At 34.7% G+C, this 24305-nt stretch overlaps 1 protein-coding gene across 16 annotated transcripts in view; it reads left to right on the plus strand.

The window, feature by feature from the left end:
- Positions 1-24305, plus strand: part of Cadps2 (calcium dependent secretion activator 2) — a 526649-nt gene that overhangs the window by 350577 nt on the left and 151767 nt on the right. For 9 of the 16 annotated variants that reach the window (XM_047562660.1, XM_047562665.1, XM_047562675.1 and 6 more), the window contains exons 10-12: positions 12372-12480; positions 13973-14173; positions 19472-19480. In XM_047562660.1, coding sequence (XP_047418616.1) covers positions 12372-12480; positions 13973-14173; positions 19472-19480 — 319 coding nt within the window. The remainder of the gene's footprint in view (positions 1-12371; positions 12481-13972; positions 14174-19471; positions 19481-24305) is intronic. The other 7 variants (XM_047562661.1, XM_047562666.1, XM_047562674.1 and 4 more) reach the window with 1 other exon arrangement.

The following is a 24305-nucleotide window of genomic DNA, read 5'->3' on the forward strand; positions in this document are numbered from 1 at the left end:
TTTAAAGCTGGAATTTTGTTTTTTATGTTTTAGTTCATTAAATACTTTGTAACTTGATATTTGAAAATTTATATATTCATGTTAAAAAACAATGCTATTCCTTGAAGATAGTGGGAAATATAATGTTTAACATAAAACATAAAACTGCAATTGAACTTCTAGGTTAAACTATGTAAAGAAAACAACAACATTAATGTGTAAGCATTTTACATCATGTACATTTGACAGCTTATTTTTAAGTCCAGATCTTAAGTGGGAAATAAACTTTTTTTTTTTTTTTTTTGCATTTTAGGTGGTTATACATATCGAATCTGGATTCTTTAACACATGACAGTACAAAGATATCAATAATTGATACGATGAAATTTAGAGAGCCATCAGTTTTTTTGCTTTTAAGGGAATAATAATTTTTACAAGTTTATTGCAATATATATCCAGGATAAAGTCTGGTAGAAATAGACAAATCTAATGTCCAGAACTACACATAGATATATTCCACCTTTTCCTGTGCCTTGGTTTCTCATTCTTTTGCATATTCATCAGCAAACATCTTCAACACCATGGTCACTATATTTTTAGTTTGCCAATAAGGGCATAGAAAGAAGCAGCCCATAAGAGTGGTGGAAAGAAAGACAGAACAAGAGGAAAGAACCAAATAAGGCAAAGAGGCAGAAGAGAGAGACATGGAGAGTTGGCAGTCCTCAGCTCATTTGCAACCTGTCAGCATCTGTCCCTTTACTCTGGTTTATTTTCTGCAGAACAGTTCACCACTCAAAATCATTTCAGTATCTCTTTATTTGTAATTCATTTCCCTCCTGCATTCTCAATCTGTGAAATTAACTTTCCTTTTCTGTCTCAACATTGATGAGACCTCAAAGCCTAAAAGAAAGTTCACCTAGCTGCATAGTGCGTACTTATTGAATGAATAAATGCGCAAATGATTAAATGAATAGAAAAGAGGAAAAGTACCCATAAGAACACAGGAAAATATAGAAAGGTTACACATGAAACTAAGCTCAGTAGTTTAACATTCTGATTAGTAAGGAACAAGGGACTCATTCCCAGATCTCTAAGAGACGTTGTACAAGGATCAAATATGTCCAGATTAAAAGATCATTAGTCTTTAATCTGTTTTGCTAATCTGTCTCTTAAAATAATTTCATACAATTTACAGGTATTCCTAACCTTTTCATCATAAGTTTAAATAACTGTGATGGATGCAATTTCTAAAACAAAACCATTAAATCACTCATAAACATGCTCAATAGAATCTAAATGCCTTTGTGTGTGTGTATATGTATATTCTATATTGTGTGACCAAAGAATTTATTTTTCATCTAAGAAATTTTTCATGGATAAAAGCACTGGAAAGAGATTTTCATGTGCATGAAGATTCAAAAATATACAATTGGAATTCCTGAAAATATTTAAAATTTAATGAAAATTTATATTTAAAAATGTATTGAATATATACTTCAGAGAATAGAAACAATAAAGGGAAATGCATTGACATATTTATTATTCAATTCATTTTTCTCTCCAACAGTCTTAGTAGTTTTTGATTATAGATTTGGTGCCATCTTAAATAATAACCTTGCCAAAAATTAAGAAGTAATTGACTTTTTATTTGGGAATAGAGTTGTTTTAAAGTTTCAGAATGAGAAATATAAAATAATGTAGTATATGAGGAGGAATACCTCCTGGAGTGAGGAAGCTTGTGTTGTAGACTCAAAAGGATGAAGTCCATCTGGAAGATGTCCTTGGGAATCAGCTCCCTCCTCCAGGAGTGCTTAAAAATCACCATCTTAAATGCTAAAAATCACAATCACAATCAATGAAGATTGACTCAGTTTAACTATTCCTTCATATTTAGTGAGACATAAGTCCTCTAGGTGTCATAGTTTCTAATTTCCAAATGTATTTCCTTCAAATCCTCACCTCATAACTGAAATCTGTCATTCTATCAAATTCAACAATAATCCTTTATTCAACTGGTAAATTTTTTGTTGATTAAATAAAGACCATGTAGAATGTTGAGACCGTACTATCAGAAAGTCAATCTGAAATGTCATAACTCAGTTCCAAATATGCTATTTTACAGTATGTATCATATATACGTAAATTGGATTCGGAAAGAAATTACACATTATATTTCGTTAAATTTCCAAAACTTCTTGCAGTTTTTTTCTGACCAATATTCAGTTATTTTGAATTTTGTTTTCCCTTTTCCTCTAAGTAGTAAGATGTCATATACAGAAAGAGCCCTCCACTTACATGAATCAGATGTTTTCAAGAAGGTAAAAAGGCCTTCGTAATAGGAACATTCACTCCCTAATTAGTAGTTTTCCATGTTATCATTGGTTTTTGTTTAATTTTGCTTTTCCTAAATTTCCATAATATTTTGATTGCTTTCTCTGATAGCGGTCAGTCATATCATAGCTGTCTGTGCATCCTGAAAGGGTTAGTTCCTCTATGACTCTCATGATCCTGTTTATTACATACTGGAGCCCAAGACTAACTGCTTGGATATGGGAACAAATTTGGCCTCTGCTTATTGTTTCCCAAATATTTGTAGTATTTAAAAATGGAAATGAGATGTCACTTATAGTCCGTGGAAGAGGGTGCATTTAAGAATACAAGTTGAGTTATTAAGATGTATCATCTTACATAGTCAATATTTATTTATATTTGCCCTGTTTTTACTCATTTTTTTCATTGCTTTTTAGTACTTATCTCATTCAAGAATACAACCACTAATAACTGGAGAAGCCAGTTTATATATATTGTGGAAAGACTGAGTCAAAACTAGGAAATAACAGCAAAGTAATACAGTTAGAAAAGCAATGTAATTATTGTAAGAAAGATTATTTTCTTAATTTTATTTTCACCAGTGTCATTAGTGGCATATAGAAATTGTACTGAATTTCCTATGTTGATTTTATATCCTTTAGGTTAATAAATTCATTTATTAGTTTTAATCCTGTTTTGGTAGGTTGTTCGCGGTTTTCGGCATGTAATATGTTATTGATAAGCAGGGATGATTTACCTTGTGTTATGGTTTAGATTTGAATTATCCCCCAAAAACTCATATGTGAGACAATGAAAGAACATTCAGAAGTGAAACGATTAGAGTATGAGAGGTATAACCTAATGGGTGGATTAATCCACTGATAGGGATTAACTGGGTGGTAAATATAGGCAAGGAAGGTGTGGCTGGAGGAAGTAGGTCACAGGAGGCATGACTTTAGGGTTGTATTTTATCCCTGATGAATGGAGCTCTTTTGCCATAGCCTAAGCTGCTTTCCTCCTCCACACCCTGCCATCATGAAGTTCTGCCTCACCTCCAGCCCAGAGCAATGTGCTGTCATCTATGGACTCAAACCTCTGAAACTATGAGCCAAGCAAACTTTTCCTCCTCTCTGTTGTTCTTGTCAGGTCTTTTGGTCACAGCAACAGAAAAGCTAACTAAAACACCTCTTATTTCCTTCTGTTACTGAATCGCTCAAGCCCAGATTTCCAGTATTATATTGAATAAAAGTGGTAGGCAAACTTATTCTGTTCCAGACCTTTATAACAAAACAAACATAGAACATTAATTTTAAAATTTCTAAATCTAGGTACTAGTCAGTAGAAAAGGTCATAAAAAATACAAGATTCAGCATCACTGTGATCCCAACAGAATTAAAACTACATGACAAAAATATAAGCACAAATTTAAACTTAAAAAGTATACTTTCAAATAGCTCAAGTATAATAAATAATGAATATGATCAATACTTAGACCTGAAGTAATAAAATGCTATACATAGCTTGTGAAATAAGGTTAATATGAACTTAGAATGAACTTATATGCATATGTTTAAAATGAAGAAATACTAAAAATTAATAACTAGGTGAATTTTTGAAAACCTATCAAATTAAGAGGTACTTTCCAAAATGAAGCAATAATAAAGATAGCAGAAATTAAGGAAATTTTTTTAAAAATATGACTAATAAAGATCAAAGATGTTCTTTGAAAGTGCTAAACAAGTGAATAATCCTCTAGCAAAACTGATTATGAAAAGTGGTATACCAGACTACATAATACATTTAAAAATGAGCAAAGTGGGAAAGTCACAGAAAAGAAAACTTCAAATTACTAATAAACATAAAAGGAAATTCTCAGCCTTATTGGTAATGGAAATTGTAAATTCAAATAACAGCAAGATACCATTTCTAACCCATCAAATGCGGCAAGAAATAAAAGGATTCCAAATATCATGTTGGTAAATGTGTTAACACCCAAACCTCTCAGATACTACAGATGTGTGTGTAAGTTTGAAAGCAACATCCAGTAAAGATGAAGATATGCTGCAGCTAGTTGGGGAAACTCCTTGTTACGGTCTCGTGGCAGCCTCACACATGCCAGAAATGAGACTTGCACAAAGAGGCCATCAACAGGACATGGGGTAAAGTGGGCAGTTATAGTACTGGAATATTGGAGATGTACAGATCATCTCAAGGAGGTTGAATGAGCAATCAACAGATACATGAAAAAATGTTCAACATCTCTAGTATTAAGAGAAATGCAAATCAAAACTACCCTAAGATTCCATCTCACCCCAATTAGAATGGCGATTATCAAGAATACAAGCAACAACAGGTGTTGGCAAGGATCTGCGGAAAAAGGTACACTCATACATTGCTGGTGGGGTTGCAAATTAGTGCAGTCACTTTGGAAAGCAGTATGGAGATTCCTCAGAAAGCTTGGAATGGAACCACCATTTGATCCAGCTATCGCACTTCTTGGCCTATACCCAAAGGACTTAAAATCAGCATACTACAGAGATACAGCCACATCAATGTTCATTGCTGCTCAGTTCACCATAGGCAGATTGTGGAACAACCTAGATGTCCTTCAATTGATGAATGGATAAAGAAACTGTGGCATATATATATATACAATGGAATATTACTCAGCCATAAAGAATGATAAAATTATGGCATTTGCAGGCAAGTGGATGAAATTGGAGAATATCATGCTAGGTGAGATAAGCCAATCTCAAAAAACTAAAGGATGAATGATCTCATCTCGCTGATAAGCGGATGAGGACATAATGGGGGGTGGGAGGGGTTAGCGTTAGGGTTAGGGTTAGGTTTAGGATTAGGATTAGGAGGGTGGCAAGAATGGAGGAAGGAAGGACTGTATAGAGGGAAAAGAGGGGTAGGAGGGGTGGGGGGGGGAGAAAAAAAATAACAGAATGAATCAAACATTACCCTATGTAAATTTATGATTACACAAATGGTATGCCTTGACTCCATGTATAAATAGAGAAACAACATGTGTCCCATTTGTTTACAATTAAAAAAAAAAGAGGTTGAATGTCAGAAACATGTTGAGCTTTGTGGGAATAAGTTGCAGAAAAATTATGTACAATCAGTTCACACACATAAAGCTTTAAAACATGTAAAAAGCATTTTATGTAAAAGTTCATTTATATGTAATAAAAGTTTTAAGTGCTGGAGTTGTGGCTCAGTGGTAGAGCTCTTGCCTAGGATGCATGAGGCACTGGGTTTGATTCTCAGCCCTGCATATAAATAAATAAAATAAAGGTCCATTGACAACTATAAAAATATTTTTAAAAAGTTGTAAAATGTATATAGAAATAATAAATAAAATTCAGTATGATTGTTACCTCTGTGGAAAGAGGGGAAGGAAATATATTTGTGTGGGCACAAATTGTTATGTGTCCTTTAAGAAAAGCATATCTATAATTTTATATATTCATATGAAACTAACATTCAACAAAACTGGGTGGTGAGTATTATTGTTCTTTATATTTGAAACACTTCATAATATTTTTAAAATAATACTCTGCTAAATAGCTTTATGGAAGAATAGTAGGACTCAGGATTAATTTATTGCAGTTAAGTAAGACAGTGGGCTTCATTTTAGAATCAATAATAGAAGTTTTTTATTACCATTACCTACTCACTATCTTAGAGGTAAGCAGCAGATGTGTTAGTCACAGTGATTCTGTCACCATGACAAAATACCTGAGAAAAACAACTTGAAAGAAGACAGGATTCATTTTGGCTCACTGTTTCAAAGGATTCAGTCCATGGTCACTTGACTGTTGCTTCTGGGCTTCCAGTGAAGCAAAACATGATGGCAAGGAGCACTTGGTAAAACAAAGCTGCTCACCTCATGGCAACCGGAGAGAGAGGAAGAGGCCAGAGTCAAAATACACCCTTGAGGTTCCTCCCAAGGACCTACTTCCTCCAAGTAGGCCCATCTCCTAGAGCTACGAATCCATAAATGGATTGCTCCACTGATAAGGTCAGAGCCCTCCTGATCCAGTGGTCTCCCAAAGGCACCACCTCTGAACATTGCTGCATCAGGGGCCAAGCCTTCCACACATGAGCTTTGGGGGCACATTCAGATCTAAACTGCAGAAAGAGTACACTGATTGGCAGCATGTAAGATAAGTGAAGAGGAAGAAAAGGAAAACTTAAGTGTAGCAAGATCCACAAGTGCACAAGGAGGCATTGGCCTCATTCTTTTTTAGTGGAACTTAATGTTGCTTTTATTTGCATAATGGTGATAACTTCATTCTTTTTTCACAAAAAAAAAGTAGTTTGGAATTTTTGAAAAAATTTTCAAGGAACACTGGAGTTTTTTAAAACACAAATTTTCAAACAATTTTAAATAGATGTAACAATTTTTTTAAAATTGCATTGCCAATAATAATCAATGTAAATATTTTAATATGCATAGTTCTATATATGTGTGAATAATATTTACCCACAAAAGCACATTCTACATTTTTGCTTTTAGCTTGATTTTTATGGGTTATAATGTACCTAGCAATAGTTCTATGTTAGGGAAAATATCTCTCACCTCTCTTCTAATGGCTCATTGTATTTTTGTACTGTATAGCCATACTATATTGTATTTTAACCAGACTGTTGGTTTTCCAGTTTTTTCTTACTTGTGACACCGAAGTGAATACATTGCACATACATCTTCGATTATGTGTTCATTTGTTTTTCTTGTACATTCAGAAAAGATTTTCTGAATTACAGGAATGCATAGTAAGTGTGAGACTTTGACTCCAGTGTCAGAGTTCTCTAGAAAGGGTAGCAGGCTGGAAACTGAAACAGAAGTTGATGCTGCAGTCTCGAGGCAACATTTCTCTGTTTTTAGTAAACCTGTTTTAGCTTTTAAGACTTTCAACTGATTGTGTGAGATTTACCCACATATCAATAATCTCGTTTTCTTAAAGTCAGCGGTACAAAACACTTGGACAGCAGCACCTACGTTAGTGTTTGATTAAATCACTGGGTTCTATCACAGGACCACACTGATACATGAAGCACAGTCACAGTACCTATTTCCAGATGTCCTTCCTGAAAGTCTACACCAATTTCCATTCCCACAACATCTGTGAGAATGTGCATTTCTCTGTGTGGTCACCCACATGTATCAGCAACCATCTTCATTTTTGGCCAATCCTATCAATATCTCTAATGGAGTGTTGTAGTCAGGTTAACTTCAAGTTTTAAATCCAGATTCCACTGTGCAGTTTAGCAGGCTGTCACATAGAAATTTTCACAAAAATCTATGTCTTTTACTTTGTAAAAGAGCAGAGTCAGCTCCTCCCTTCTTGGAACAGGAAATATACATCTCCCTTTTAAAATTTAACAATATTGCTGTGCACAGTAGCACATGCCTATAATTCCAAAACCTCAGAAGACTGAGGCAGGAGAATCAAAAGTTACGGGCCAGCCTTGGCAATTTAGCAAAACCTGTCTCAAAAACAAACAAACAAAAAACTGAGGATGTAAGGTGCCCCTAAGTTCAATCCCCAGTACAAAATATAAAATAAAAAAATTAACAATATTGATCTCCACACACAACATATCACTACTTCAATCTCTCTTGCTAACCCAGGATAAAGAGAGTGAATGTGAAAAACAGAAGAGAAAATAAAAGAGAAAGCATCCATCTTGGCTGATGGTTCTATCCTGTGTTCTGTGTTTTCTTTGTGGGTTTATAGTTCTTTATGTCTCCTATAGCAGTTCTTTCTTGAATCCATATTTTGTCTGCATCTTCTCAGCCTATGGCTCTGCCTTTTCTGCTTTCCTTATGGTACCCTTCAGTTTAGAGAATTTCTTAATATAGTCCATATTATTTTTTTTTCATAATGAGCTCCTTTTGAGGTCCTCTCGAATATGTCATCATGGATTGAAAGATGTTATGTCTTCTTAATTTCATTTTTTTTAAATGGAAAAGGGGAATATCTAACCACTATTTTCCGTGAAATCCTGTGTGCAGTGTTACTTTGCTCTTGAGGAAGTTCTCACTCCACAGAACATCTTGCTCTCCATGTGGGAACAGCAGCTCCTTCCTCCTATTTTGAGGGAACTTCCAAGACCCTGCTCATTGTAGCCCACATGTGTGAGCTCTTGACCGAAACCAAGATGGTAATACTTTCCTCCCATGGCTACAGAATTTGGTCCAGATACATCCTTATGACACAAACTGGGACAGAGGTGAAATGAAGCCAGTTCCAAAAGAGAGGAATGGAGAGGCAGAGCAGGTCTTCACAGTGTTGAAATGAACTACCTGAAACACTCCCCCTCGCCCGTCCTGAGAGTTTGGTTATATGGGAACCACATTTTCAACTTTAACAGAGATTTTTTGGGACTTGTTTTTTTTTTTTTTTTTCCCCACTTTGGTTGGTTTTTTTTTTTTTTTTTCCTTTTGAACTTAACTTTTTTTTTATTGTAAACAAATGGGATACATGTTGTTTCTCTGTTTGTACATGGAGTAAAGGCATACCATTTGTGTAATCATAAATTTACATAGGGTAATGTTGGTTGATTCATTCTGTTATTTTTTCCCTTCCCCCCTACCCCTCCCACCCCTCTTTTCCCTCTATACAGTCCTTCCTTCCTCCATTCAGGCCACCCTCCCTAACCCTCACCCTAAACCTAAACTTAACCCTAACACTAACCCCTCCCACCACCCCATTATGTGTCATCATCCGCTTATTAGCGAGATCATTCTTCTTTTGGTTTTTTGAGATTGACTGATCTCACTTAGTATGATATTCTCCAGTTTCATCCATTTGCCTACAAATGCCATAATTTTATCATTCTTTATGGCTGAGTAATATTCCATTGTATATATATGCCACAGTTTCCTTATCCATTCATCAATTGAAGGACATCTAGGTTGGTTCCACAATCTGGCTATTGTGAACTGAGCAGCTATGAACATTGATGTGGCTGTATCTCTGTAGTATGCTGATTTTAAGTCCTTTGGATATAGGCCAAGGAGTGGGATAGCTGGGTCAAATGGTGGTTCCATTCCAAGCTTTCTGAGGAATCTCCATACTGCTTTCCAGAGTGGTTGCACTAATTTGCAACCCCACCAGCAATGTATGAGTGTACCTTTTTCCCCACATCCTCGCCAACACCTATTGTTGCTTGTATTCTTGATAATCGCCATTGTAATTGGGGTGAGATGGAATCTTAGGGTAGTTTTGATTTGCATTTCTCTTATTACTAGAGATGTTGAACATTTTTTCATATATCTGTTGATTGTTTGTAGATCTTCTTCTGTGAAGTGTCTGTTCATTTCCTTAGCCCATTTGTTGATTGGATTATTTGTATTCTTCGTGTAGAGTTTTTTGAGTTCTTTATATATTCGGGAAATTAGCGCTCTATCTGAAGTATGATTGGCAAAGATTTTCTCCCACTCTGTAGGTTCTGTTCACACTACTGATAGTTTCCTTTGCTGAGAGAAAGCTTTTTAGTTTGAATCTATCCCAGTTGTTGATTCTTGCTTTTATTTCTTGTGCTATGGGAGTCCTGTTAAGGAAGTCTGATCCTATGCCGACATGTTGAAGATTTGGACCTACTTATTCTTCTATAAGATGCAGGGTCTCTGGTCTGATTCCAAGGTCCTTGATCCATTTTGAGTTGAGTTTTGTGCAGGGTGAGAGATAGGGGTTTAATTTCATTCTGTTGCATATGGATTTCCAGTTTTCCCAGCACCATTTGTTGAAGCGGCTATCTTTTCTCCATTGCATATTTTTGGTACCTTTGTCTAATATGAGAAAATTGTATTTATTTGGGTTTGTGTCCATGTCCTCTATTCTGTACCATTGATCTACCTGTCTATTTTGGTACCAATACCATGCCGTTTTTGTTACTATTGCTTTGTAGTAGAGTTGAAGATCTGGTATTGCGATACCTCCTGCTTCACTCTTTCTGCTAAGGATTGCTTTAGCTATTCTGGGTTTCTTATTCTTCCAGATGAATTTCATACTTGCATGCTCTATTTCTGTAAGGTACGTCATTGGGATTTTAATTGGAATTGCATTGAATCTGTTTAGCACTTTAGGTAGTATGGCCATTTTGACAATATTAATTCTGCCTATCTAAGAACATGGGAGATCTTTCCATCTTCTAAGATTTTCTTTAATTTTTTTCTTTAGTGTTCTGTAGTTCTCATTATAGAGGTCTTTCACTCTTTTGTGAGATTGATTCCCAAGTATTTTATTTTTTTCAAGGCTATTGTGAATGGGGTAGTTTTCCTAACTTCTCTTTCTGAAGATTCATCACTTATGTATAAAAATGCATTGGATTTATGAGCATTGATCTTGTAACCTGCTACTTTACTGAATTCACTTATGAGTTCTAAAAGTTTTCTGGTGGAATTTCCGGGTTCCTCTAAACATATAATCATGTCATCAGCGAACAGAGATAGTTTGAGTTCTTCTTTTCCTATTCGTATCCCTTTAATTTCTTTGGTTTGTCTAATTGCTCTGGCTAGAGTTTGAAGGATGATGTTGAATAGAAGTGGTGAAAGATGGCATCCCTGCCTTGTTCCAGTTTTTAGGGGGAATGCTTTCAGTTTTTCACCATTTAGAATGATACCGACCATGGGCTTAGCATAGATGGCCTTTACAATGTTAAGGAATGCTCCCACTATCCCTATTTTTTCTAGTGTTTTGAGCATGAAGGGATGCTGTATTTTGTCAAATGCTTTTTCTGCATCTATTGAAATAATCATGTGATTCTTAACTTTAAGTCTGTTGATATGGTGAATGACATTTATTGATATCTGGATGTTGAACCAACCTTGCATCCCTGGGATAAAACCCACTTGATCGTGGTGCACTATCTTTTTAATATATTTTTGGATGCGATTTGCTAAAATTTTGTTGAGAATTTTTGCGTCGATGTTCATTAAGGATATTGGTCTGAAATTTTCTTTCCTCGATGTATCTCTGTCTGGTTTAGGTATCAGGGTGATATTGGCTTCATAGAATGAGTTTGGGAGGGTTCCCTCCTCTTCTATTTCATGAAATACTTTGAGAAGTATTGGAATGAGCTCTTCTTTAAAGGTTTTGTAGAACTTGGCTGAGAACCCATCTGGTCCTGGACTTTTCTTTGTTGGTAGGCTTTTGATGACCTCTTCTATTTCATTGCTTGAAATTGATTTATTTAAGTTGTGTGTCCTCCTGGTTCAGTTTAGGTAATTCATATGTCTCTAGAAACTTGTTGATGTCTTTGAGGCTTTCTGCTTTGTTGGAATATAGATTTTCAAAATAGCTTCTAATTATGTTTTGTATTTCACTCGTGTCTGTTGTGATATTTCCTTGTTCATTCAGGATTTTAGTAATTTGAGTTTTCTCCCTCTTTCTCTTTGTTAGTGTGGCTAAAGGCTTATCAATTTTATTTATTTTTTCAAAGAACCAATTGTTTTTTACTTCAGTTAAACTGTTACAATAAATACATACACTTGAAAGTGTGATTCCATGATCATATAAATTTTGTAATACTCCTAATATGTCTCACTCTTGGAACTCACAGTTTATGTTGGCACATAAAAGGCCATAAGAAACCCTGAAGTGGGTCTGGGGTTGTGGCTTAGTAGTAGAGCACTTACCTAGCGTATGTGAGGCACTGAGTTCAATTCTCAGCACCACATATAAATGGATAAATAGATTAAAGGTCCATTGACAACTAAAAAATTATTTTCAAAAAAGAAACTCTGAAGTAATTTGGTCTAGCAATTACAGACTGAGGTTTAACATTAATATTTCTCTATGGTGCTTCTGTTAATACCTCATAGAAACTTGGCCAGGGAATCACTGACCCAGCCCATGCTGGATCACGGCATATAGAAGGCCTAACTTCAAGCCGACGAATGACACACTAATCTCCGAGCTGTGTTTTAAAAGATGTAAAAATATGATAATTTTAAGCATGTTATGTTTTTATGTGGGAAAGAGGCTTTTTGTAAAGAAAAATCCAAGATTTAAGTTTGATACATTTCCTGTGACCAATCTGCACTTTTTGTTTTCCTTGTACAGGTTAGCCAGTATACCTTTGCCATGTGCAGTTACAGAGAAAAGAAGTCTGAACCACAAGAACTGATGCAGCTTGAAGGATACACTGTGGATTATACAGATCCTCACCCAGGTAAGTCTAGGTAGAATCACTTTCCCTGCCATGCATGAACACACAGAATCTTTGCAACTATCCTTTGTCCTGCATTTCAAACTCCACTTGATGAACAGGCTGCATATTTCACTTATGTAACTGGATAAAACTTTTTGAGATACAAATCATGTGTTTTTGAGGGCTATTATCTTCAGCTATAATTCATCATCTCTATTATATTAGTACAAGAATGAAATATGTAAAAGTTACTGTGATGGAAGAATTACATGAGAAATATCAGCAGTGTGTACAGAAACTTCTGGAAAATAAAACTTACAACAGAAATAGGTAAGAAATCGCAAATGAATTATATATTATAGTCTACTGATTTCCTCCCCCAAAACAAATTCTTGTATTTATATCCCTCACTCCACATTAATGTAGTTGAACATCTCTAATTGTAAAAGTCTGAAATCTAAAATGCTCCAAAACTGAAACATTTTTGAATTGCTAACATAGTACCACAAGAGGAAAATACCACATCTGATCTCATGTGACAGGTCATAGTCAAAATGCAGGGGCATTGCAAATATATAAAATTACCTTCAGGCTGTGTGTATAAGGTGGATACAAAACCTGAAAGAAATTTGTGTTTAGACTTTTATCCCTCAGGGACATGTATCACTAAGATAACCCATTAAGTGTATGCAAATATTCCAAAATCCAAAAAAAGTTCAAAATTCAAGGAACTAATTCCAACCTTTAACCTTTACTGGGCCTAGTACTGAACACCTGGTATTTAAGAATAGTGCATGAATAAATAGGCTGTAACTAAAATTAATATAGTATACATAATTTGAATATTGTGATCTGCAGTTCTAGTTCAGTGGAAGAGTGCTTGCCTAGCATGTGTGAGGCACTAGGTTCGATTCTCAGCACCACATATAAATAAATAAAATCCATCAACAAATATTTTTTTTTAAAAATGAATATTAATAAATATGGATGTTAAGAATTTCATGCATAGAGATTAAGAAGTAGAAATCTGTGACCATATTCACTAAATTGTTCACCCCGAAATGAAAAATGTCATCCTCTCCATGGAAGAGTTTTGTTAAAACATAAAATACAACATGAAATAAAAATTTTGACTGATTCCATTTTTTATGTTTAACTCGTATATCTCATGCGTATAGACTGTTAAATATGCCAACCTGAAGAACTGCCTTCTCTGGCATGTCATATTACATTATACATTTCTGCAGATTATGTTTGCATGTCTTCCAGAATGCTACTCTGTCATGGACTGTTTCACAGAGTTATTTTTAACTTCCAAGGTGATATGGAAACTTAAATCTTTTTTGATATTTCCCTTTAAGTCATAGATTGGGGATTTGTTCCTCAACTAAAAATCATTTAAAGCATTGAGATGCTAATATCAAATCCAGTCATATCTATGAGGCCAGTTAGTGAATTACATTAAAATCTGCCAGTGGAATAAATTTGGAATTACATTTTTCTTCCTCCACAGGCCTTCAGGGTGGTCGGATGTTTTTCAATGCTGTTAAAGAAGGAGATACTGTAATATTTGCCAGTGATGATGAACAAGACAGAATATTGTGGGTTCAAGCCATGTACAGGGCCACAGGTCAGTCATATAAGCCTGTTCCTGCAATCCAGACCCAGAAGCTGAATCCGAAAGGAGGAACTCTCCATGCAGATGCTCAGCTTTGTAAGTTTTGTTAAAAAATAATTTGATTATCAATTAATAACCTTAATAAGATATAAAATTGAGGCAAATTTGTTCAGTATTATAGTTTACACCATTAACTGATTTCCTAATTAAATAAAAATAGTTCGCATTAGTAGTTTTAGAATCACTTATCTAATTTTTCACATAAATCTGGAGTAAATGTTTTTCAATCATGGATTTGCCAAGCATTAGGATGTTTCTAGGAATCTCAAGAGCATATGAGTAAAGTCTCCCAGACATTTTTTTAGTTTATTTTAATTTTAACTTATTTTAATTATAACTTATTTTAATTTTAACTTAGGTAAGAAAGGGAAATGTGTTACAAAATGAAGTTTGCATTGATAAGATTCCAGAACACTGAATGATGAAAAATCACTTTCTAGAGTTGTTCTTAGTAACTCACAAAGATAATAGACCTTTTTTTTCCATTGTAAAATGATAAAAAAGACATAAAAGTCAAGTTTCCTTTTCCAAATGCCTCAATATCATGTGATTTTTATATCTAATTTAAATCACAAAGACCTGTATTTTTCATTTTTATTAGTGATTAATAGCAAGTTGTACAATGGTGGTTTAAGCAGTTTCAAACATAGCATTGATAATCACTTAACCCAGAGTTTTAATTTGTTATACTCCTTACAAAACTTCTCTGGTTTTTCCTGTAATAAAGCACTTTATGTTTAAGCAAGTAAGTCGTGACTTTTCATCATCAAGCTGCTTCTCCAGGGTATTAACATCTTGCTCTGCATTACTTTCTTCTTTTACTTTCTATGAATCAAATAACTACTCTCTTTTCTTCTTACACATCCTTCACTATCACATTCCAACATCTTAAAGGCATTTTAAACCAAACAATTAAAAGTGGATGAGTTCTTTCCCCTTATTTTCTTCTAGAAACCATAGGCCATATTAATAATTTATCATTAATTTGAGGCACATTTTTTAAATTATAGTAAGGATTATTTAGGAACAATAAATACTGAGATTTTTAAGTTGATTTAAAATTTTCTAATTCCAACTTTAAAATTGCAGCATTGTCAACTTTAAAAGTAAAATAAAAGGAGCATATTATATATTTTCACTTCTGTCTTTCCCTCTTCCCTACCCCATCCCACCACCCCACCATCCTACATATAGAGTTGGAGAAACAGTTCCATCAAAACTAAGGTTCTGCACAGAAGTGTTTTATTTTCCTACAAGTGAGGATACCATGAATTTCTCTGCTAATGTTGCCAAGGAACTTATGCTCAGTCACAGATTTAAATTCAGTCAGTGCAAGTCTTTGCTCTCCCTCTTCTTTCATTTCATCCAGAGCACATCAAGTTCCAGAGGAATTTTTAAAAACTGTGATGTCAGTCAATGGAAAATCTAGTTCAAGACTGTTTTCAGTTCACAATGGCCTAAGGACAAGATTCTTTTGTGTACAGCTGTGTGTTGCTCATAACCATGGGCCTGCCATGTCTGGTAATGAGGTGCACAGTCTGTGTCTTCCTTGTCACAACTGCAGACACCTTGGAGTCTTACACCATGGCTCTTGCCACAGTGGTGCAAAGTAACTTATCGAGTATTCTCTTGCATACACTGGGAGGCTCACTTCTGTCTCAGCAGAGCCCTAAGCATTACTTATCTACTACTGAAAGAGGCAGTTTGGATGTGTCTCTGTAGCTGTGCCTACATGGGGCATCAGGGTATGAGCCTCCTTGGGGACTCAGTCAATTTTTTTTTCCCCTCTGAATCTTTTTTTTTTAATTGCCTATACCTACCACAGCATAAACTCTAATCAGATCTCTTCCCCAAAGCATTTTTCTCCTTCTGGCTGATCTCTACCCTTCATTCCTCCTGGTTTTGATTCTTGATCTGCAAAACTGAGTATTTAGAACTTCAAGGTTTACTGTGTCTGGTCCAGTCTCTATCCCTTCCCCTATGAGCTACAGGCTTCAGCATTTAGTGTGAACTTCCTTTGTCTTCCTGCAAAGTTGCATTATGTGTGTGGACATCCAGTGCCATATAAATGGGATTACATTATTTCTCTTACTCTATTTTACTTTTCTCATTCAGGTCTACATTTAAAAACTTCACCCATGTTTCTGTGCATGCATATAATTTCAATGTTATTGCTTCATACTCTGTAATAATGGTGTGTGTCTAGTTCATTTTACAAGCATACTCTACATCTTTTTCATTTTTTGCCGACTCTCTCCCCAAGATAAAAACTTTGAATCCCTCCCGATTCTTACCAAAGTAGTATTTATTTGTTCCAATTACAAATGTGAACTCTCTCTTCATTTATTCAAACTTTCTACTGTGATTTTTTTTCCCTAGAGCTCTTTTATTCTTGGTTAAGCTAATTTCTAAAGATTTCAGATCTCTACTGCTGTTGCATCTTATTTTTTATTATAAATGACTCTTGTCCATTTGGAGAAATGCTGTTTTCATGTGCTTGCTTACTATCCATTTGTATTCTTTGGTTAGGTATATTTTTAAATATTTTACCTATTTTGTACTTGTCTTATTTTCTTATTTTGAGTTTTAAGAGGTTTCATTTCTTGACACAAGGTATCAATTATCAGATATGTAATTGGAAAACATTTTCCTCTCTTCCCTGATTTGTCTTTTTATATCTTTTAAATAGTGTCCTTCAAACAGAAGAAATTCTTAATTCTGATAAAGTCCATTTTGTCATTTCTTTAAATAAATGTACCTTGGGTGTTATAACTAAGAAATTTTTGCCTAAACCAAGGTCACAAAGATTTTCTCTTGTACTTCCTTCCAGAAATGTTAAAGTTATAGATTTTACATCTATTTTGAGTTAATTTTTATGTGGTGAGAGTTGTGTGTCAGTAGTTCATGAATATTATTTAGATACCCAGTTGTTCTAGCACAATTAGTTGAAGAGTCTGTCTATCACTTAATTACCCTTACATATTTGTCAAAAAAATCAACTGACAACAAATGAATTAATTTTTAGGATTTTTCTTTCCTGTCCTTTGGTCATTTTGTCTGTCTTGATACTATTACTGCACTGTCTTGATTACCATAATTTTGTAAATTTGCAGTCAGGTGTATAAACTCACCAAACTGGTCTTTTTTCTTTTTCTTCAAAGATATTTTGGCTATTCTATATCCTTTGCATTTTCCTCTTGTATAGAGATTTTACTTTGCGAAGGACTTCCTTTGACTTTCCTTACAATGCAGTTCATTTTGTGATTAATTCTTTCAGCCTCTTTATACATGAAGAAGTCTTTATTTTTTACCTTCATGTCAAAAGTCACTTTTAGTTCTTTACAGATTTTACCTGACTTTCTTGTAACTGGCATTTTGTTTACCCAATAGTAGATGTACTGTCTCTCTGGTTTATTCCTCTGTACATACATCTTTTATTTTCTTTTTTTTTTTTTTTTTTTGTTTTTTTTTTTTTGCGGTACTGGGGATTGAACCCAGGGCCTTGTGCTTGCAAGGCAAGCACTCTACCAACTGAGCTATCTCCCCAGCCCACATCTTTTATTTTCAAGCTGCTTTAAGGATTTCCTCTTTGGTTTGAGCAATTTGATTATGATGTACATGATGTGCCTTGGTGTCATTTTCTTCATGCAAATGTCCTGAAACTTCGCTCTGAGACACACAGGGAAACAGTTGGATCCTTTCAGGCTGTTTTGTTAGGGAGAATCAAGCCGTTTCCAGTCTAGGATTACTTTTGCCGACTTCTGGATCAAGATCCTTCTTAATATTCTGATTGACACCCTATGAAGAGTGAGGCTCTTTATTTTGGCTGCTGGGAAGAGGTGGTATTCCAGGCTCTGTGTGTGGCACTGTCCTCTCTAATGCTTTAGAGGAATTCTTTCCCTGGCTTCAAGAATGGAGCTGATGAATACTCAGCCGAATGCTTGGGAGGACACTTGTAGGCCTTCAGAGTCCTCCAGCTGTGCCGCTCCCTTCTCTGCAGTGTCTTCCCTGCAGACTCCAGCCACCATGACTTCCTGCACTGTCAGCTTCATCTTCTCAACCTGGGGAGATCACTGGACTTTCTGGGTTCTTGTTCCCTGTACCACAGCCTAGAAGTTCTCTCCCAGCAGCAACCTGGGCTGACTGTAAGCCTCACCTTGTTTGTTGGACATCTCTCAGGAATCACCCTTCTGGGTTGCCTGATGTGCAATGTTCTGAGAACATTTTTAAATTTTTTTTTTTTACCAAATTATTAGTCATTTCAGGTAGGGAAGTATATCCGTTCTCAAATATACTACCTTGACCAGAAACAAAAAGATGGGGTTATTCCAAGTTAAAACACAATTTCTCAATTTCAACATCATTGACATTTGGACCAGATAATTGGGGGCAGGGGGTAGAACAGTCTCTGTCCTGCACATTGTAGGACATTTAAGCAGCATCTCTGGCTTCTGCCCACCACTTGTCAGTAGAGTCCTCCCTCCCCAAAGGTCTGACAAATAAAAATATTTCCAGACATTACCAAATGTCCCAAGGTGTGGGGCTGAGGTTTCATAAGAATCACTCCCATTTGAGAACCACTGAGTTACTGAGACTTGATAGTTAGTTTTGTAAAAGTTTCACCCTTATTCACTTGTGTCCAAGAATTTTTCCTTAACATACTGAAGGAAAGGAATGCCAAGAAATGTGCTGAGCTCACAGATATTGTTCACCTTGCACAAATTGGCAGGAGAAGTTACTATGAACCACTGCATAGAGACTATGCCTAGCCAACACAGGAATTAATTACAAGATTTAAGTACTCAATCAGTGCAGATAGCCTTGCAACCTATTTCTAACCAAAGTTGTTTATTTTTTCTATTTGATATGAGTTTATTGTCAAGGCAGTGTTGATCAGGTTACACAGAACTGGATTTTGCCTCTTCTAACTTAAATGTCAGTTTCAATTCTGTTAACAACAGTTCTATCATTCCAGGCCATTAGTAAAGTTTTCAGTCGAAGCAGACTCCTGCCATTTTATCATTCTTAATAAAAGGAAGGAAAAGAGAAAAGAAAAGCAGGAAGAAAGATAGCACATCAGATGAGAATACTGCCTCTGACCTGTCAGAGAGATACTGCTTGTTTGCCAATGATTAGTCTTAGTATTTTCCTTCCTGCCTTGACATCCATATTCTTCTTTTTCTTTTTCCCTGCTCACCTCTTAGAAGCACAATTTTTATACTCATCAGCAGAAATTAATAAAGTAACATAAATGAAAATGACTAGTTACATAAATATGCATTTATGCTTCTAACCCATTTAAATGTGCTCTTTCATTTCTTTGCTGACATCTAGCTGGTAAAGGTAAGTATTATTTTTCTTTTTTTTTCTTAAATGTATTACAATTTCTTTAATGTTATAATATTTGAAGATTATCATGATATTGTTTACAGTATCAGTTTTCTACTTTCTACCCAAAATATCTAGGTTAGCTTTATCTCTTAAAAGGCAAAAATGTCTGTTTACCACAACATAAAAATAGAAACAACCTCTAGCAGGCATAAAGGTAATGGATATGCAGGCATTATAATTACGTGTGAAAATATGGTCAGTATGTGTTAAACAGAAAATGCTAAATTATATAGATGAGATTATTTTCACTATGAAAAAAAGGCCTATTTAAAAAAAGAGTAGGTCGACTTATACCTCTATATTACCTAAATATATTAGCTAAATATTCACAGTTGAGTTTAATTGGAGGCACCAGTTGCTGCTTTATTTCTTTTATTTCCAGAATTTTCTTTGAATTATATATTTTATAACTTTTAAAAAGCTGGTTTTTAAAACTAAGCATATTGAATATTTAAGGTTAATCAAAACAAAACAATAGATTTTTGAGATCTAACTTATTAGAAGACAACATTATCCTTTTAGGATACAGATGATAATATGTGTTTCGAGATTTCTCTGATCAGTGACTCTACTCCCTTTTTCTTGACTCTCAGAATGAACAGAAATTCTAAAGAGGTGGAATAGGGGATTATGCTGCCAAACCTTTTTCCCACTTCAAACATAGTACACTGCCTTGCCAGACTGAAAGGCATTTTTTTAAAACTATCTTTCCTACCTCTAACTGAAAATACCCCATGCCTTTTTCTTAGTTGGATATGTAACATACTACAATATGTATGTTGCATAGCACAGTATAACATAGTTGTTGACTTCCCAATAATAAATTAGTAAACCAGAAAAGCTCCCTTCTATTTGATTTTTGGACTAAATGTTTTTTAAATACTTAAATTTGATTATAAACTTCCATTTAATTTTATGAACTTATTTTCCTGTTGTATTAAATATGTTAAATTCCACACTTCATAGGGAAGCATCAGCCTTAGCATACATTGAACATATTATTTCCAAAAAATGTTCTATGTTGTTTAACTTTGCCTGTTTTTCTGAGTCTATTTTGATTAAAATTGTCACCATGTAAAAATATCACTTATGTTTATTATTTACTGCAGAAAGCAAGATATATCCATCCATATATCAGTTTAACCAACTTAGCCAAAAGAAGCTTAAAAAGTATTTGTGTCAATAACTGATGTGTGAACAAACTCCTAAAAATTGTACTGTGAGAAACCATCTATGTTTAGCAGAATCAGGCTTTGCTGAGCCGTGGGTTACAGAGGTCTGACTCCCAGGAACTGGCAGTCATAAGAGACTATTTCAGATAGCAGTTGGGGCGCGGAGCAGGTGGCCCTGTACAGAGGTGACTCACCCCTGAGGAAATGCTAATTCTCTAAGCAAATGGTTTCCCTAACTCCACCCCATTCTGTTCCTCACAGAAGCCCCTCCCCATCCATGTCCCTTTACCTGTGGGACTATAAATAAAGGTGAAGATGGGCTCCTCCATTTTTTGGAGGCCAGATCTTGGCATGGCCCAATCAATCACACCCATTTCTATTTGAAAAGATTATTGACTCTTGTGTTTATTTGATTAGATAAGTTTCTTGGTGATTAATCAATAGCCAGCACCATCCTGGCAGAAATCCTAACCCTTATTCACGCTGGACGTGGAGAACCCCCCCATAGTGTACTATCAATCACTACTATTTGATCTTCAGCAAGAAACCTGTACACATAAAACAAGAGTATAATAACCTGTGTAAAACTTTAAAACATTAAATTCTTCCTATTAAAAACTTCATGAGTGATATGAAAACAGAAGTGGTGTCTGCTTTTCTGTGTCACTTTTAAATTGCGGTAAGCTTTCAAGTTCTCTGAACTAAAAGAAATACACAACCAATATGAATAGTGATAAATGCAGTTACTACTGCATTTAAAAACAGTACAGTTTTAAACATAGGACAATAAATTACATTTCAGAAGGCTTATTTGCTGCTTAGTTTAGCTGTGTTTTTGCAAGAAGACTCGCTCTTACCTAGTACCCTCTCAGTCTTTTGGTAAGAGCGTCAGCTCAAGACACAGCTCCGTCTCAGAATGCTGAGGAAAGGTCCCCCAGTGTTCCCCTTTCCCTTCTGTGTCTAAAATATCCCACAGCACCAGGAATAGCCAAACAATACAGCATCTTTAGTATTTGTTGCAAAGAAAAGAGAAAAAATTGGGTTAGATTTTTCCCACCTTGCACTCTGTACTCTGGTTTAGAGGCCCTCCCAGGATTTGGATCCTTCATCACACAGAGCTGGTTGTGGTCAGTACCCACCAAATAGCTTCCATCATGCATTGTTTTCTATACTCGCTATTTTCAAGTCAGTGTTAACTCTTTAAATTGATGCAGTCAACCTACTTTTTCTTTTCTCTTGACTCCCACAGCTATTATCCTAATGAAAAATTTAAATTTTCAGGTTTCACTTGAGCAAAGCCTCTGAACTTCTTAAATCTCTAACAAATAGTAATCTTTCTCAATTTGGGTTTTATTCCATCCCCTGATAGCACACCTGGTGATAATACCACCTAAAGATGCTGGAGCATATGTATCCACTGTTACCATAGAAACTCCACCAGTACCCTCAATTACCATGTCCCACATCTGTAGTTAGTCCATAGGTTAATCATGACAATTTCTGACAGTATTGCTGTACATTAGTTAAGCTCATTTCTTGTTGACTTGTTTTGAAAATTTTTCTGCATTGTTTCAGAAGACAAACTGAACTAAACTTTGCCATTATCAGAGAACATTTAAATAGCACCATAGTTTTCAATTTAAAAAATAGTCACCATAATTTCATGTTATGATAAGCATTAATGAAGGCAAGCTGATGTAACCTAATTTTAAAGTCCTGGGTTTGGTTATGCTAATTGATTGAAAGCATGGTTTGCAGGTGATTTCAATGATGCCCCTGGTTGTGGGTTTCTTTTTTTTTTCTTTTGAGGTGCTGGGGATCAAACCCAGAGCCTCATGCATGCTCCTCTGTGTCTTTTAAGAATTAAATGTATATATGTTATGCTACAAGAAAACTATATGAAAGTACTTTTATAAAAATGAGAAACTAGGTAATATTTTAACCATAGCTTATTTCCCATTATACTTTAGTTCATGAGAAACCGTCAAAGTGAAGGATGGGGCAGGAGGAAATGGGGAGAGGTATTTCAAAGAATTCAAAGTAGCTGATTTGTAGGCTGAGCAAGTTTAGAGTTCTATTGTACAATACCAGAGCTGGAGTTAATAGAATTGTATTATATTAGCCAGTTTTGTTAAGTAGTAGATTTTAGCTGCTCTTATCACAAGGAAGTAGGTATGTAAGATAATATATTAATGTGCTTTACTTTAGTAACCATTTACTGTCTTTATGTATCCCACATTATCATATTATAAACCTCAAAATGCAAAATAAGATTTATTTTAAAAAAAGTTTCAGTAGTGTACATTTTTCTTTCCCTTCCTGGATTATATGCTAATGATATGTATTTTACTTTTCAGCATATCACAAACACTAGTTTGCATTGTCATTATTTTTGTTTAAAACAAGGACCAGCAAACTAACCTAACTGCTTGTTTTTTAAAAAAAATAATTTCCCTGAAGCACAGCCAAAAAGAATTATTCCTACACAGGAAGATCAAAACTGTTGTGTCTTTGGTTTATCTTTATTTGTTCATGAATTCATGGAAGCCAATGGTTTACTGACACATAGTGAAGTATCTCTCCACAAAATGTTTAGAATTGTATTTGTCTGACGTAGAGTTGAGATGCTAGGTCTTTACAGCCTGTATTTCAAAGAATACATTTTGCTTTATAAAATTATAGCCCTAGAGGCATTGCAGGTTTGCTATTTTTTTTTTTTTTTAAATTTTGGTGGGTTTATTTGTCTTGTTCTTCAATATAAAGCCTATGTCAATATAAAGCCTATGTTCATGACTTAAATGTCATGAATGTCATTTTATCATTAATCTTATTTTTGGAAAAGTAATTCATTCATGTGTATAATTTGTCACATTAGTAAATGTGTGATATGGAGTGGTATTTCATGAAGAATTCATTCTTTAAATTTTTTAAAGTGATTTAGTTATAGCAATGATCCATAGACACTTTTTCAGAAAGTTGTGTATTTTATTCTTAAAAAATTATATATTTTGAAAAATTTTATTGAAAAAAAATGCTTCTATGAACCTTTATAATAAAAGAAGAATTATGGATTTTTTTCTCTGAGATTTGCTACATATCCTGTTCTCAACAGATAAGCCATTAACGGGCGATATTTTTAACTGCTTGTTATGACCTTCTCTGGTGAAAGAAATAATGAATAAAATTCATCAGAAGTTTTATAAGAATAATAATTATTTCATAAAGGGGATACTAAGGGATTTTTTAGTTAGATAAATAGAAAAATGAAGATTCTAAGATGAATTCCTTGGAACACAGAATAATCTTACAGTATTATAATGTTTGTGGTTTACATTTTTCAATATTCTGCCTAGTCCTTTCATATTATTTCATATTACATACATTTATTAAAAGACTTTCAGAAAAACAAAATATGAAATAAGATGAATTGTTTCATTTATCAATTCAGGAAACTGTTTAGTTTGGTGTTCATTCAATTAGTACTGATTTATCAAATGCATGTGCTTAATTCAGATGGGTAATTATTAAATGTAAAGGAATACATTTAATACATTGCTACTTTCTCCATGGGTCCTAATCTCATACCTTACATCATCAATAAACTG

This window comes from Sciurus carolinensis, chromosome 8 (genome assembly GCF_902686445.1).
Source record: "Sciurus carolinensis chromosome 8, mSciCar1.2, whole genome shotgun sequence".
In the NCBI taxonomy this organism is placed as follows: domain Eukaryota; kingdom Metazoa; phylum Chordata; class Mammalia; order Rodentia; family Sciuridae; genus Sciurus; species Sciurus carolinensis.